This window comes from Tenrec ecaudatus, chromosome 14, assembly GCF_050624435.1.
Source record: "Tenrec ecaudatus isolate mTenEca1 chromosome 14, mTenEca1.hap1, whole genome shotgun sequence".
Taxonomy (NCBI): domain Eukaryota; kingdom Metazoa; phylum Chordata; class Mammalia; order Afrosoricida; family Tenrecidae; genus Tenrec; species Tenrec ecaudatus.
The window spans coordinates 111,593,126-111,610,475 of record NC_134543.1 but is presented as its reverse complement, the minus strand read 5'-3'; the positions used below and the strand labels follow the sequence as shown (position 1 = coordinate 111,610,475).

The 17,350-nt window shown below is 46.2% G+C and overlaps 1 protein-coding gene across 2 annotated transcripts in view; it reads right to left on the bottom strand.

Moving 5' to 3' along the window:
* The window catches only part of SLC27A2 (solute carrier family 27 member 2), a 59,045-nt gene that overhangs the window by 6,193 nt on the left and 35,502 nt on the right, over positions 1-17,350 (bottom strand). For both annotated transcript variants that reach the window (XM_075531754.1, XM_075531755.1), the window contains 4 exons: positions 6,500-6,694; positions 5,334-5,424; positions 4,553-4,751; positions 1,287-1,384 (listed from right to left, as the gene is read on the bottom strand). In XM_075531754.1, coding sequence (XP_075387869.1) covers positions 1,287-1,384; positions 4,553-4,751; positions 5,334-5,424; positions 6,500-6,694 — 583 coding nt within the window. The remainder of the gene's footprint in view (positions 1-1,286; positions 1,385-4,552; positions 4,752-5,333; positions 5,425-6,499; positions 6,695-17,350) is intronic.

The window sequence follows — 17,350 nt, the reverse complement described above, 5'->3', positions numbered from 1 at the left end:
GACGGCCAACCGCAAAGACGGCAGCTCCAAACCACCAGGGGCTCTGCAAGAGAAAGACTCAGCTGTCTACTCCCATGAAGAGCTGCAGTCTCAGAAACCCACAGGGGAGAAGCGATATCATGAGGGGATGGAGAGGGGGAGGGGGGCGGGGGGTAAGGGAAGGGAGAAAGAGGGAACCCATCACAAGGTTGAATATATAGCCCACCCCCCAGGGGGATAAATAACAGAAATACGGGTGAAGGGAGACAACGGATAGTGTAAGACATGAAATAACAACAACAATAATAATATATAACGGATCAAGGATTCATGAGGGGGGGGAGGGGGGGGAAGGGAGGGGGTAAAAAGAAGCGTTGATACCAAGGGCTCAAGTAGAAAGAAAATGTTTTGGAGATGTTGATGGCAACAGATGTACAAGTGTGCTTAATGCAGTTGAATGGGGATTGGCATATGATTTGTAAGGGCCCTCCAATAAAATGATTAATGATAATTAAAAAGAGAGCCACGGGGCTGTTCTGCCCAGTCCCACGGGGTCGCTATGAGCTGGCATCGATGGCAATGAGTTTGGTTCTCTGCGTTTTGGAGGTGGTTGAGAAAAACTGGTGGGAAAACTGAATGAAAAGCTCATGGAATTTTCCCACTGATGTTTTCATTACTTGCTGTAACGAACACGAATTCGCTTTCGTGACAATATTGCCTGCAGGCCCAGCGGCAACCCTTTCTTTAGTGCTTTAGGGACCTCAGACAGCTAGCAAGTGCTGGGGCCAGGATGAAACCTCAGGCCGTGGCAGAGCAGAAATGGAGACCAAAGGTTTGGTGACAGTAGTCCCGGTATTGCTTCTGACACTTAGCGAGGGGGGCTTGGGCTGGCGACCTCTATTTTAAAAGAAGCCTCTGGGCATAATGACCGCTGCCGCAGAGTTTGTCTCAGCAACTGCACTTGCTCGTATTGGTTCTTCTCAGTTCAGTGGCCAAGGTACCATGACCTAGCTATGGAGGGTGACACCTCCCCTCCGATGGATGTCAAACACAGTGGGGGGAGACGGAGCTTGCTTGATTACCCAAGAAGGGGTGGGGGAGAGCTGGCCCCCAGAGGAGTGCCTGGTTCAGATGACCTAACCTGGCTTTTATAATGGAACATCACCAGCCATAGCTCCTTGGGCCTTGGTGACTGAATGAGCTGTTTTATTTTCCAGCGGACAGGGGAGAGATATGACCAAATGTGCCCTGGGTCAATAAGATCGCCCTCTACTGGGGAGGCAGAGATAGATCTCATTTGTGCCTACCTGGCACAGGCACTCCATACACATTCACTTCTTGGACAAAATCAATCAGTCCTAGGGTGTCAGCGACTTCCGTCGTGGCCACGTTTTCCCCTTTCCACCTGGAAGAAAAGGCAATGAATGGTCAGCAGAGGTCACCTGCTCTCTGGCCCAGGAGGCACTGAAAGCGGGGTTGCCTTCAGATTCCTGCAGGAAGGTCAGTTTCCTCCTTCCCTTTTTGGCACGCAAAACCCCCAACTTGGTAAGAGAGGCCTCACCGTTTGAGGAACAAAAGGTAAAGGCATTCCCCTGGCTGTTGGAGTCTCTTCTGCCTCACGGTGACCCGATGTGTGTCAGAGTAGAACTAACTGCCCCACAGAGTTTTCGTGGCTGTGACCTCTCCAAAGATCATCACTGGGCTTTTCAGCTGAGGCACCTCTGGGCGGATTCAAAGCACCAACCTTTCCCATTCGTAGCTAGTCTGTATCCAGGGACTCTTTGGGCACCCGGTTAGTCCGTAGGCAAAGGCTTAGACCTTGAGAACACACTGTGGCATTTCAACCTCACCACGTGAAAGAGAAGACAGAGAATGACGCCCTAATGTTAAAATGTTGAGGATCCATCAAAAATGTTGCTACCAAAACATTAAAAAAAAAAACCCAAAACAAAAAACACCCTTGAACAAAAAATATCAAAATAGGAAGCTCTTGGTTCTTGACATATCCTCCATCTAGGTCTATACATTTCTGGGGGTGGGTTTCATTGCTCTAACCCTTCCGCCCAGGAGTTCCAGGCCCTTTGGTTGGCAGCAGGTGAAGAGGGAAGTTTGGACATTGGGCTCCTTTGAAACATTTGGGAAACAAAGCAAAATCTGGAGGGGCAAGAGCAGGGTTGTAGGGTGGATGGGGTAAGGTTCCCCAAGAACGAGCAAGGACGTTGTTATGATTAAAAAATAAAAATTCCTCATGGCATCTGTCCTAGCCTTTTTCTCATCAAGGAGATTTTCAATTGTCTGAAAACGTTTCCCTAATACGTCCCTGTGGTCATCCTGTGTCTTTCAAGACAGACTATCAGGTTTGTCCCGTGGGACACCTTCTCAGCTGACCTCTCTGATCTGAACTGAACGGGCCCAGCAGATCCCCTTGGAAGCCACTGCTTGGATGTAATTAGACATTTTGTCTGAAGGCACCCAGAGGAGACTCTGATAAGCGTATTCCTGAGAGAACCTGTCTGACGTCACCCAGGGATCACAGAGACACCTTTAAACACATCTTGTTTGGAAGAATGTCTGAAATGGGGCCCCAGTAACAATCCTTTTTTTGACTTATCTTTGTAAGTCTTGGCCTAAGAAAGGCAAACAGCTATCAGAAATAAAACTCAATTACTTTTCTCATCCATTAACTTTACATGTGATTTAATTTAACGAGTGGACTGCTATTTAATAGAATTCCAGGGTCTGGTGGCAAAAAGAAAGCGTTTAGCGAGAGAGAAATATAGTCATGCTTTAATCACAGAGAGGTCTCCTCTCTAGATCCGGCCCCATGCGGTTTCTGTGCATAATAAAAATGATCATTTGTTTTACATAAAACATTCTTTAGAGCTTCCAGAAGCAGCTGCTTAAAAACATGGAACAACAACCCAAACTCCTTACTGCCCTGGAGTGGATCCCCATGCCCAGTGAGTGACCCCACAGGACAGGGTACAACTGCCCCCAGGCTTTCGAAGGCTGTCAATCTTTACGGGGCAGACAGTTTCATTTTCCCCCCTCAGAGCATCCAGTGAGTTCGAACTGCTCCTCTGGAGGTTTTCAGGCAGAGAGTAAGCCACTGCACTAGGGCTCCCGAGTCATGGGATGTGAGAGAAGAGGGAATCCGTTTACAGGTGAAAGTCCTGAGGTCAAGGAAGTTGACCTGCCGTGCTTCTACAGAGGCAAGGGTGAGGCGGGGGGCTCTCTGGTCGTTCATACTCCATATTCTTTGCATGCCACCAGACTTACGCAGTCTCTTCCTGCCTGCCACAAATAATTACCGGTGCCAGGCCCTGTGCGAAGTGTTGTAAGGGGAACAATTCAGACACAGGAGTTGCCCTCAGGGAGTTTATGTTGGAAGGCAGTTGAGGAGACAATTAAGAGTGTCATGAGGCTGTGGTAGAGAATTAATTTCATGGACTACTGAAATGACTTGCAACCATCCTCATGCTGACTCGGGAGTTCTGGGGTGGGGATGCTCAGGTTGGGGAGGGAAGGCGGGCTGGAAGCAGCAGGTGGGACTCTGAGCCCTTCCCACCTCTGCAGTTCGATCAGCTCCATGTTAATTTACATTCAATTGTCTCCGAGAAGTCTCATGATTGGGAAAAGTGCGAATGTCTTGGCGTCCTGAGGGTGACCCCAAAGAGTGGAGGATCACCAAGAGACACAGAATGGACTAAGCTTCTTAGATTCCATACATCAGCCACAGTATCCTGTCATCTACTCGTCCGGGCCTTCTAAACCACAAAGACATTAGCTGTGCACTGCACAGACACACCTCCTGGGGTCTGCTCTTCATCTCTGGAAATACAGGGCTTTGAACTGACACCTCAAAGAGGCACAGGGTACGAAGCACTATCATTTTCATACTGATATAATTATCAAATGATGATAACTCTACAGGGGAATGCAGTCCTAATTTTAAACCGAAGACAAACTGGGCCTGAATTTCTTTTTGGGTCACTAATTCAGAGTAAAAGGAGACCCTGGAGAGTCCAGTGATCCTGGTTCGAGCCCACCCAGCATCACCTTGGCATAAGGTCTGGCATTCTGCCTCTGGAATGTCCCAGCCTCGAAAACCCTAGGAAGCAGTTTTCTGTGCATTGCTGGGGCCGCCGTCAGTGGGATTAGCTCAATGGTAACTAATAACAACTGCAGCCATTGAGACAGGGGCCAGTGATGGTCCAGTGTGGCATTCTTGCCTTGCTTGCAGGGCACCCAAGGTGGATTCTCAGCCAACACCCCTGGCGATGCAGAATGCAACCACCTGTCACTGGAGGCTCACGTTGCCGTGATGGCTCATAAACAGGTTTCAGAGGACGGAGCTTCGGGGGCCAACCTGGACTTGGAAGACAGCTCTGCCAATGTACTTCTGAATCTGCCTAGGGAAACCCTGTGAATCACAGCATCCAACCTGCCAATTCCATCACAGGGAAGGCCGGGGGCTGGGGAATGTTCCATTGTGCATGGGGCCTCCATGAGTCAGGGGCTGAATTGGATGGGAGTTAATGACACCAGACAACACGGATGCAGGGAAACCCACCGGAATGTATCTCCAACTCTGTCGTGGAAGTAGATGAAGTTTTCATGGTCAATCATAAGGAGATCCCCACTGTTGAAATAGAGGTCTCCTTTCTTGAAGACATCTCTCAGTTTTTTCTTCTCAGTCTGAGCCTTTCCCCCAGCATAGCCACTAAATGGTGTCAGTTGTGAGATTCTGCAGATGAGGAGTCCAACTTCACCTGAGACAGAAGAGAAACCGTTGAGATACGGGCAGCAAGCCAGCCAATTGTATCTTTGATCTTCTCTTAAAAGTTGCCACAAGGCCCACTGGCAATCACCTGGCTGCAGTAAGTTTCCCTGCACACAGATGCATGCTTCAACGACACAGACACATTACACACCCACAGCCCTGATTCTACAAGATCACGTATTTGTAATTCTTTCGGAGCTCGTCGTTTATTGAACAATTACTTACACACCTCATCAGACAAAAGCACATACGCAGAGCTTATATGTAAAGACTACCTAAGGATAACGATAATATTATAACCTTTAATACATCTTGCTTTCTACACAGTGCCTACCTCAGAAGCAAGAAGTTAATCTAGGTTGACCATCATAAGCCTGTTACATAGAAGGGTAAGTTGGCACCTTTTGGCATTTCTGTAACTATGTTCAAGGGAGCTAAGTAAAGTTCTCTTTTTTCTATTCTGAAAAATAAGATGACCACGCGTGCATTTGGGAAATCAATCGGTGCTTCTTCCAAAGCCACTTGGCCAGCGTAAGAAAGGGGCAGGTGCATTAGCAAACATGCAGTGTACCTTTGGGAACTTTGACGCAATAGCCATTGACATCTCGGACGGGTTCATCTCTCTCCACGTCGTACTTGATCAGCTCGTAGGACACGACTTTCTAGCAAAGTGAAGACATGTTACTTTGAGTGCAAAATCTGTCATGAAAATATCTCTTTTGGTTCACTGCGGTATGTAACATAAAAACAACAAGACACACGAAGGACACTCATCCTCAGCAGGAGTTTTTACAAATTCTGTACACGAGAGTCGATGGAATCAAGGAGACCCACACGGTTTGCAGATGGCAAAGGCCCAGTGGGTTGGGATTTTTAAAAAATGGAAGATTTTTCCTCTGGAGGGCCCAGGTTTTTTTTTTAATGTTTAATTTTTTTATTTTAATAAGTCATTTTTAGGGGGGCAAGCACAACTCATCGCAATCCATACATTCATCCATTGTGTCAAGCACATTTGTGCATTGGTTGCCATGATCATTTTCAAAACATTTTCTATCCACTTGAGCCCTTGGTATCAGCTCCCCATTTTCCCCCTCCCTCCCTCCCTCTCACCTCTCCCCTCCCTCTCTCATGAACCCTTGATAATTTATAGAATATTATTATTATTTCATGTCTTACACTGATCGATGTCTCCCTTCATCCACTTTTCCGTTGTCCATCCCCCTGGGAGGGGGTTATAGATATATTATTGTGATTGGTTCCCTCGATCTCCCTCCACCTTACCCTTCCCCTTCTGGTATGTCTACTCCCAATATTGGTCTTGAGGGGTTATCTGTCCTGATTCCCTGTGTTTCCAGCTCTTGTCTGTACCCATATACAAGACCCAGAACAAAAAAATCATATCATTGTGAATGAAGGGGAGTGTGGAGTGGAGACCCAAAGCCCATCTATAGGCAACTGGACACCCCCTTACAGAAGGGACGCCGGGAGGAGACGAACCAGTCAGGGTGCACGGTAGCACCGATGAAACACAACTTTCCTCTAGTTCTTTAATGCTTCCTCCCCCCACTATCATGACCCCAGCTCTACCTTACAAACCTGGGCCCAGGCTTTTAGAGGTCATTGTCGCAGAGAATGAGCACAACTTCTCAAGCACTTCTGACAATGGCATCGTCAGGAAGCAGCGTTTAAGAAACCTCTTTATTGTGAACGTGGGCTCTTAATTTTCACGGCACTTACTCTCTGGAGGTAGTTGACTCTGCCGACAGCGCCGACTTTTCTGGTGTAATTCACAAAGCCAATGTTTCCCTCAGTGGCGGCGTAGAACTCATAAATGTGAATGTCCCCAAATCTGTTGACGAATTCTCTCCACACATCTCCCCGCAAGCCGTTTCCCAAGGCCAGCCTCACTTTATGATCACGGTCGTTGGGTTTCTGTGGTAGGAGATCAAATAGAAAATATAAGCCTCAACTTACATATTGATGATGGTCTTTGGAGGCTTGTGAGCAGTCACCGAAGGTGCAAATAATGTTCTCTCCTCATCCAGAGGCGAGCAGAGGGATGAACTACGAGAGACACATGGAAACAATGAGTCCACTGGCTGAAAGGATGACACAGATGTCAGTGTCCATGCCCCGGAGGCCAGAAGAACGAGATGTTGCCCGAGGACTTCACTCAGCTGTTCTGAAAAGGGTCACAGGAGACGCTAGAGTGGGAGAAGAATGTTGGAGAGAAATTAAAATCATGAAAATAGTCTAGGCTTATTGATTGGACAGAAACTGGCGAGACCCCCACAGTTGTCGTTTGGTGCCAGAATGGAGCTCATCTCTGTGTTAGAAGGTGAGCCATTTCATCATATCATTGACTGCACACCTCCATGATAGGATTGCTGAAGACAAATGGGTGCATAAGCAAATGTGGTGAAGAAAGCAGATGGTGCCCGGCTATCAAAAGAGATAGTGTCTGGGGTCTTAAAGGCTTGAAGGTAAACAAGTGGCCATCTAGCTCAGAAGAAAAAAGCCCACATGGAAGAAGCACACCGGCCAGTGCGATCACGAGGTGCCCAAGGGACCAGGTATAAGGCATCATGCAAAAAAAAAAAAAAGACATATGTGTGTATATATATGTGTGTGTGTATGTATGTGCACATATGTGTGTGTATATATACATATACACATACATACATATATATATATATACACCATATTGAATGAAGGGGGAAGTGCAGAGTGGAGACCCAAGGCCCAAGTGTCGGCCAATGGAGATTCAATTAGGGTGTGAGGTAGTACCAATGAAGAACACAGCTTTCCCCCAGATCCTGGATGCTTGCTCTCCCCAACTACCATGATCCGAATTCTACCTTGCAGGGCTGAATAGGGCAGAGGTTGTACACTGATACATATGAGGGCTAGAGGCACAGGGAATCCAGGGTGGATGATACCTTCAGGACCAAGGGTGTGAGGGGCGATGCTGGGAGAGTGGAGGGTGAGTGGGTTGGAAAGGGGGAACTGATTACAAGGATCCACGTGTGACCTCCTCCCTGAGAGAGGGACGGCAGAGAAGGGGGGGGGAAGGGAGACTCTGGATAGGGCAAGATATGACAAAATAACGATGTATAAATTACCAAGGGCACATGAGGGAGGGGGGAGCGGGGAGGGAGGGGAAAAAATAAAAGAGGACCTGATGCAAAGGGCTTAAGTGGAGGGCAAATGCTTTGAGAATGATTGGGGCAGGGAATGTATGGATGTGCTTTATACAATTGATGTATGTATATGTATGGATTATGATAAGAGTTGTATGAGTCCCTAATAAAACGTAAAAAAGAAAAGAGGGGAGAGAAAAAAGAAAATGATTAGGGCAAAGAATGTACAGATGTGCTTTATACAATTGATGTATGTATATGTATGGACTGTGTTAAGAGTTGTATGAGCCCCTAATAAATTGTTTAAAAAAAAAAGAAAAAAAAAAGAAGGTGAGCCATTTCAATCAACAGGCCAGCGTTTCCCTACGGAGAGAGGGTGTGGCTAGGAGGGCTGGGGACATGCGACTCAGGGAGGAAGTGGGCTAAGTGACGGTCCACGCAGGGATTGCAATGGATGAGCTGAAACACAACGTGTACAAACTGTTCATAGGTTTTCTAAACCTTCACCTCAATCACAAGACCAAGTTTTAAAACTTAATGGCCTTTATAGTTTCCCCTATTTACACTGGTCACAAATTCACCTTTGAGCAGGTCCTTTCCATCACCTACACACACACTCAAGACAGTCACATGGAACTAGGCAATGTCAGCACTTAATCCACTTCTAAGCTGAGGTTAGAATAATGTGTGCATAGTTTTCTTGATGAATCTCAGTGAATTTCCAGAAAATAGGGGCACATAGGAAAGACCTAATGCAATCGATTGCTAGGGAATCCAGGACGGATAACCCCCTCAGGACCAATAACGAGAGTAGTGATGCCAGGAGGGGAAGGGGAAGGTGTGGGGAGAAGGGCAGAACCAATCACAATGATCAACATATGTCCCAGGGGGACGGACAACAGAAAAGTGGGTGAAGGGAGTCAGCGTTTGGTGTAAGACATGAAAAAAATAATTTATAAATGATCAAGGGTTCATGAAGGAGGGAGGGCGGGGGAGGGAGTGAAAGAATGAGGAGCTGCTACCAAAGGCTCAAGTAAGAAGACAATGTTTTGAAAATGATGATGGCAACATATGTACAAATATGCTTGACACAATGGATATATGTATGGATTGTGATAAGAGCTGAAAGAGCCCCCCATAAAATGATTTAAAAAAATAAGATCACAAGGGGAATGCGCTGAGTGCTGGGACTGAAAGGAGAGGGGTGTCAGCAGTGAGGGTGAGGTAGGCCCAGGTTGTTCTCCATTCGGCCTAATCATTTATGAGACCCCCCACACGTCTGTCTAAGCTTCGAGTGAATGATCTTTTATGTCAATATGGCCATTCATATCCTCCAGGAGATCCTAGCCTGGTGGGAATGAAAGTTAAATAAGTGCAATTTTAGCCTGCAAATTCGATTGCTCTGTCCAGTTAGTAGAATAGAATGGGGTCAAGGGACCTAAGGATTGCCTCTCACATGAAATATTTTTTCCATCAAATATTAATTACATAGATCAGCAGTGTTGTGAATTAAAGTGTGTTTCCTTTCAAAGTAGGTTCTGGAACCCTAGTCCTTGTAACCTGTGGATGTCAGAGGAGTAATAACCTTTCACAAGGCAATATAATGTAATCCATCAATTATTTGAGGTCACAGCAGTGCAAAGTGGATGCCGAGCACCTCTGAATTGGTGTGGTGGTTACTTGTTGGGCTGATAACCACAGGGTCAACAGTTTGAAACCAGTCTCAGAAACTCACAGGGCAGCTTTATCCTGTCCTCAAGGGTCATTCTGAGTCAGCACCCACTTGATGGCCATGAGTGTGAACACAGACAAAAAGATAAACACACAAGGCAGTCTCCTTCTTCCTGCACACCGTCTTTCATGTCATCTGTGGTTGTTAGTTGCTGTTGAGTCAGTGCTGACTGGTGGTGACTCTGTGTCGGCAGAGTAGGACTGCTCTGTAGGGTCTTCAACCTGTGGCCCTATGATCGCTGACGGCAAAGAGGGTGCACAAGCAAACACGATGAAGAAAGCTGATGGTGCCTGGCTATCAAAAGATATAGCCCCTGGGGTCTTAAAGTCTTGAAGTCAAACAAGCTGCCATTTAGCAGAGAGGCAACAAAGCCCACACAGAAGAAGCACACCAGCCTGTGTGATCATGAGGCGTTGATTGGATCAGACCCAAAACAAGCAAGCAAACAAACAACCAAATTACTGAGAATGAGGGAGGTTAGAGGAGTGACCCCAAATCAATCTGTAGACAATGGGACTTCCTGTTACAGAAGGGTCACAAGGAAGGGATGAGTCAACCAGGGATCAGTATAGCACTGATGAAACACAGTATTTCTCTGGTTCTTTGAGACTTCCCCACCCCCCACTATCATGACTCCAGTCTTGCCTTTCACTGCGGGCTAGACCATAGCATGTACACAGGTACAGATAGATAAGAGATAAGGGTTCATGATACATGGAATTCAGGAACAGAAATGGGAGTAGCGCTACCAGGAGGGTAGGGAGAAGGTGGGGAGAAAGGGGGGCGGGAGGAAGGGGGAATGGATCACAATGATTGATGCTTAACCACACATACCCACCCCCAGGGGGATGAACAACAGAAACCATGGGGGAAGGGAGACAGTGGCTGGTGTTAAGATATGAAAATAATAAAAATTTATCATTTATCAAGGGGTCACGAGGGTAGGAGGGGGGCAGGAGGGAAACAAAGAGGAGCTGGTAACAAGGGCTTAAATAGAAAGTAAATGTTTATAAAATAATAATGGCGCCTCTCCTCCCTCTCTCCGTTTCTCTGCCACCCCGAGTGCGGTGGTGCTCCGACTTCACCATGTCGTCTCATAAGACTTTCAGGATCAAGAGATTCCTGGCCAAGAAACAGAAGCAGAATCGGCCCATTCCCCAATGGATTCGAATGAAAACCGGTAATAAAATCAGGTACAACTCCAAGAGAAGACATTGGAGAAGAACCAAGCTGGGGCTGTAAGGAGCCCCCTGAAGGGTGGCACGCATGGCCGCATTTTCCCAGGCTCAAATTTTGTCCCCATCTGATGACTTGAACTTCTATTGGCAAATAATCTGGTTTATTCCTTGGTTTTTTGCTTCCTAATCAAGTTTAACAATAAATGATGTAAGGCTGAAAAAAAATAATAATGGCAACAACATATGCACAGATATGCCTGATACAATTGATGCATGGATTGTTTGTTATAAGAGCTCTAAGAGCCCCCACTAAAATCATCTTTTAAAACAAACAAGCAAAACTTTTTATTTACCCTCCCCCCCGCCCCACTTATACTGTGACCAATTTGCAGGCCAAGCACCGTGTCTTCTGCGGTGCTTCTGGGTAGGTTCAAACCCCCAACGCTTTGACTAGTAACCACTCGGTCGACTCTGGGAGCCTCCGTACACGCATGCACGCGGAAAGATGCATGTCACGTAAGAACGCCAAGGAACAAAGGAATGCCCGGGCCCACTGCCAAAGCAGGGCTTGTCAAGGCTGCGATCTTGCTTTTGGACTCCCAGCCTCCCAATCTGTGACAGAATAGCTACCTGCTCTTAAGAGCTACGTCCTGGCGGTACTTCTGGCAGAGCAGTGTGAGGAAACCACGAGAAGTAGCAAGTCCCACCAAGGGGCACGTGCGGTCGAGGGCATTTCTCACGTTATGCCCTGTGCTTTGGGATCACTGTGATGGCATTTTGACATGAGTTCCTCTTTGGAAAGAATTGCTCAGAAGTGAAGTCAACAGTTTTTGGATAAGGGGGAAATAAACCCAACTAAACTCACTGCCATCGAGTCAGGGTCAACTCAGAGCAAGCTTGGTGGTTCTGGGACGGTTACTATTTACAGGAATGGAAAGCCCCGTCCTTATCCTCAGGAGGAGTGGCTGTTGGCTTTAAGTTGCTGACCTTGCGATGGACTGAAGTCCCACTTGGCACCACTATACACCAGGGCTCCTTCAGGTGAGGGGACGGGGATTTAGAGATGCTGGAATTGAAATGCAAAACAAAATGATCCTTGACTTGATTTCCACGTGGCAGGAACCATGAGGCTACAGGCTCACAGAGTCAAACCACACCACACTCCCTGTCAGCGAGTCTATGCCAACTCGTCGCGGCCACCTAGGTCAGGGTGGACCCACCCCTGTGGGTTTCTGAGACGACAGCTCTTTCTGGGAATAGAACGTGGCATCTTTCTCCGGAAACCACTGGTGGATCCGAACTGCTGACCTTGCAGTTAGCAGCCCAAGGTGAATACAAGGCGGATTCAAAAAGTTCACAGAAAAATGGAATGCACAGACCATGGCATGTTTCCCGTGTACTTTTTGAAGACCCCTCCACCTGTGGGGTTGCTCTGTAAGTCGCCCTGATGTTGTCGTGCGTGATGCGGGGGGCTGTTACCTGCACGGTCATTTCTGGAAATCACCACCTGCTCCGAGAGCGAGAGACCAGTCCTTCTGCTCCCGTGAAGGTTCACTCCTTGCAGGTCCCCTGGGCAGCTCTAGTATGTTCTACAGCATTGCTGTGAGTGGGGCTTGCCTTGATGGCAGTGGGTTTAGTTTGGGGTTGGGGAACTGCTGAGGTAGACGGATACTGGTCACTCCAGAAAACTAGGTTCCCTCACCTGTTTCCTGGAGGAGGAACTACAGGAAGGAAGACCAGAAGTTCTTAACATGGGTGTTCAGGTGGGACATCTGTGAAACTGGTTGGTCCGGAATGAGTCTTGTTTGGGTTTGTTATTCTTGGCTGCGTAGGAGTTCATTTTAACTCAGGGCAGCCCCAGGTGAGTCAAGAGTTGAACTGCTCAAGCCAGGGACCTTTCGGCAACAGATCGCCAGACCCGTCTTCCGAGGTGCATCTGGGTGTATTCGAACGGCCAGCACTGGCCAACTAGTCAAGCACTTGCTTCACTGAAATAAGTTCGAGAGATTGTGACTCAGTGGGAACCTGTTTTCTGAATCAGCTTTGTAGGTCCCCAGTTCACTGAATCGATTCCCTTTTGTAATTACCGAGTACCTGCCAGCAGGTTAGTCCTGGTGTGGTTATTCACAAGAGTGATGTGCTCATTAATAGCATCACTGTCACTCTCAAAGGTGTCTCCATTTGGATAAGCAGTTAGAGGATCACCCAGTCCGGGAGACATTATAATTTCCACCAACAATGGTCAGCTTTTCAGACCACCTGTGGCCCCTCTCACTCCCAGTCCAACAAGAAAACACCACGGGTCTCTAAAGAACGCTCACGATCACTTACAAACAGCGCTTCATCTAGAGGCTTAGCTGCTTGCAGGCCTGCGTGAGGACCCCCAAACTAACACTCTAAGGGGAAAATCATTATTCACACGCAGCCCACACCAGTCATCCCCCATCCTCTTACTTCGCTCAGCTCCTTGTCTAGTGAATGCTGGCCATCGCTCTCCCATAATAGCTCGCAAGCTCCTTCGATGCCCAATACACCTCTATATCCTCCAGTGCTTTGCAGAAAGCGTCAAACTTCCTTGCAGAAAAAAAAAAAGACCAGAAAAAAAGAAATGACCTTCATGAGGAAGGAAGTAAGTCCTCAACATTCCCACTCAGCCATCCAGGACTGAGAGCTGCACAAGATTACGCCTTCAGGTGCAGGTGCCCTGGGTGTGCAGGAAGCTGACTGCTGGCTTTACAGGTGCAACTTTCACCTGTAGGCAGCAGGTAGCTGGGTTCATAACAACAATAGCTTGGGATCAGCTTTCATCACGCAAGCTAGGGATCGGCTTACCCCAGCAGAAAAGATTAAAGCTCTAGGCTAAGAGTGTTTGTGGACACGAACTGGGAGACCTTGCAGCCTTCTTTGGTGTCTGTTTCTCACCTAGCTTTCCTTCCACAGCGCTGAGGGTACTCGAGTTTTTCTTTCCCCTAGGAGGGGTAGGTCCCCCCTCAACTCTCCAGCTGTGCCACAAAGGCAAAGCTAAAGGTCACCAGACTGCTTGCTTTAACAAGGCTCGGACCTTCTGTTGGCTTAGAGCTAAGGTGGAGTACACAGGCACCCCCGGGGGACTTCAATCCACCCCATTTCACGGCGGAAGAAGGGTGAGGAGTCCGGGGGTCCAGAGAGGAGGGCAGAGCGCCGAGTGGACAGAGTAAGCTGAAAACTTTTACTGACACGATGTGTCAGGCCCTTGGCCGGTCTTATTTAAGTCTCAAAAGAACTCTATTAAAATGTGGTAGGGCAAGTATTTGCCTCAGATGACAACTGAGGACGTGGAGTCTTGGAAAGCTTAAAATAGTTGGCCCACGATCACACGAGCAGCAAAATGGTGGTTCTAAGGTTCAAATATAGACTTGTGTGATTTCAGAGAGCACTTTTCCTTGATGATGGTGATCCACACATACTTTAAGCGTCAAATGGTTCTCCGAAGACTGCGCCATTTGCTTCTTTGGACTTTTTATTGAAACTGAGCTTTCAATAATGGAAGGCCTTTGGAGTGAAATGAAAAATTAACTAGTGAGGCAATCTGGATATTGATACAATTAGAGGGACGTATATATTCTCAAAGGACTCCTGGTGACCTAGCAGTTACATGTTGGGCTGCAATCCACAAAGCCTGAGGTTTGAAACCACCAGCTGCAACCGGGGAGAAAGACAAAGCTTTCTCCTCCTTGGAGATTCACAGTCTCCTATAGGGTCTTTCTGAGTCAGCATCGACTCCGTGGCAGTGTGTATATGAGTAGGATGTTTTTCGGGATCCCTGGTTCTGGGGCTGGTGGGATGAAGCCTGGCTCTTCAGATTCACACAGCTACACAGGCCCCCCCAGATGGTGGCACAAACAAAGGTGGGAAAACAGCTTCCCACGAGTGCCCAGAGGTGGATAATGTAGTGACACTGTATGTCCTATAGGTCACGAAGAGCCAAATGGAGAAAACGATTCACGCCCCTTATCTGTCCCAGCTTACTACCACTTTCAACCCTCAGAGTAATTTCTTCCCATCAGCACGCTACATTTCTAAGTTAAATGCATACGCTATCTTTTGCCTTAGCAAGTTTAGACATTATTTACTGATTTATTATTATTTGCTAGATGAAGATTAAGCTCTTTCTTCCTCTCCATCATGAGTAAGAATCGACTCAATGGCAGTGAGTTTCGCTTTTCTTTCCACCATCTTTCTAATATCATAATTTTTGGTTAAATCAATATTTAGTTTTCACTTTGTTTTACCCTTCATAAACCACTGAAAAACCAAGTAACATGTTATGATACAGTCTTGAACATATTTTGTGTTTCTTAAAATTTATTACCTCCTTGAACATTTTATTAGTTTTCTTACTTGCTATTTTTAAGTTCTGCTATACCTTCCAGCAGGCCTCAAAACAACATTTTCCTTATAGTGAAATCTATCGTAGGATAGTTTTTTTTCCTTTCTATTATTCTTCCTTTTACTCTTTTACACCAATCTGGAGTAGTTGCTTGCTCAGGCTAAGGATTCCTTTGCCTCTTTCCTGGATCTTCTCTCCTCTCTTCTGTTAGTGGAGCACTTGCTCTAGTAACTTCTGGAAGGAGGGGAACAAGGAGGCAAGTTTTCTGAGACTTTCGGTATTGGAAAGTATTCTTCTTGTAGACTTGAGTGATAGTTTGGCTGGATATATTATTTTAGACAGGCAACCGTTTTGAAGGTATCATTCCTCTGTCTTCTAGTTTCCAATGTTGCTGTTGTTAAGTCAAATGCCACAGAACTGCTCTTTATTCTTATCTATAGTTTATTATTTGTTCTTACGTATATTCTATATATTATGATAGAATCTTTTCTTTACTCTTAGTAGTCTGACATTTCATCACGATGTTCTCCCTCGCATTGGACACTCACTGGGTCTTATGTTTTACTTCTGGAAAGTTTTCTTCTGTTATTTCTTTAATGATTCCCTTCCCTTCATTTTCCTGTTTCTTTCTCCCATCTTCCACTCAATTAGATTTTGAATTTCTTGGATTGATCATCTAATTTTCTTCTCTATTTCCCCTCTTATCCATCACCTGATCTTTTTGGTTAATTTTCTATGAGGTTTCTTACCTTAGTCTTCCAAACTTTGAATTAAACTTAGTTTGAATCTTCCAACTTATGAATTAAAAAAAAATCAGAGCCCCTTGTTGTTTTATAAAGACCACCACTGGCACAGTGGTTGAAACATTTTCCTTAAGGATATAGCAGTTAAAAAACAAACAAAAACAAAGAGGGGAAGGGAGACTCCGGATAGGGAAAGATATGACAAAACAACGATGTATAAATTACCAAGGGCATATGAGGGAGGGGGGAATGGGGAGGGAGGGGGGGAAAAAAGAGGACCTGATGCAAGGGGCTTAAGTGGAGAGCAAATGCCTTGAGAATGATTGGGGCAGGGAATGTATGGATGTGCTTTATACAATTGATGTATGTATATGTATGGATTGTGGTAAGAGTTGTATGAGTCCCTAATAAAATGTAAAAGAAGAAAAGAGAAAAAAATGATTAGGGCAAAGACTGTACAGATGTGCTTTATACAACTGATGTATGTATATGTATGAACTGTGAAAAGAATTGTATGAGCCCCAATAAATTGTTAAAATTAAAAAACAAACAAACAAAAAAACCCCAAACAAACAAACAAAATGTAGCAGTCTACTTTTGTAAAGATTGACATCCCAGGAAACCTAAGAGGCAGCTCATTTCTGTCCTCAGGGGCACTATGCTTAACAATAGCCTTGCATTACTGGGGATTACGGTTTTGTGGTAATAACATCAGCTCCTGTCCTCTATCTATGAAAATGGTAATTATAGTTTTGGGACATTTTTTCTTGCTTCTTGAATTGGTGTTATTTAGTCTCTTCTTTGGATGATTTTTCCCCTGTTTATTCATATTTAAGAATATGGCAACAAAAAGATACTCTAGAGCCATGCATGGAGAGAGTTTGTTGTTCGGTGCACTGTACCGTTGGACAGTGAGCCAAAGTCTAGTTCCTACAGAAATTTGTGGGAAAGTCTATTTCTTCCTTTTCTTCCTAGGAATGACCACCTGCCAGTCTTCAGTTGGCAGGCCTACACCTACACCTGCCGTACGGGAAAAGGAAGTGGCAGTGTCCCTTCTCACGATCTATCATTTGCTCAGTCTCCTGTTTTCTGCCATCCTCTGCTCTTGGGCTCCTGTAGGCTGAGCTGTTGGAGATGCTCTGGTGGGTAGTGGGCTACATATTGGGCTGCTAACCACAACGTTGGTGGTTCAATCTTCACCAGCAGAGAGTCTCTGGCCCTGTAAAGAAAGAGTTACCGACCCGGAAAGCCACGGAGAAGTTCTACCCTGTCCTGTAGGGTTGCCATGAGTCAGCTTCCACCCAAGAGAGGAGTGAATTTTGTTTTCGTTTCTTTTTCCTACTGGGGAGGGAGGGGCGTGGCAGGTTTACGGCTACTTACACAAACTTTCAAACAACCTCCTGTTTCCATGAGGGATGCCTCGCTT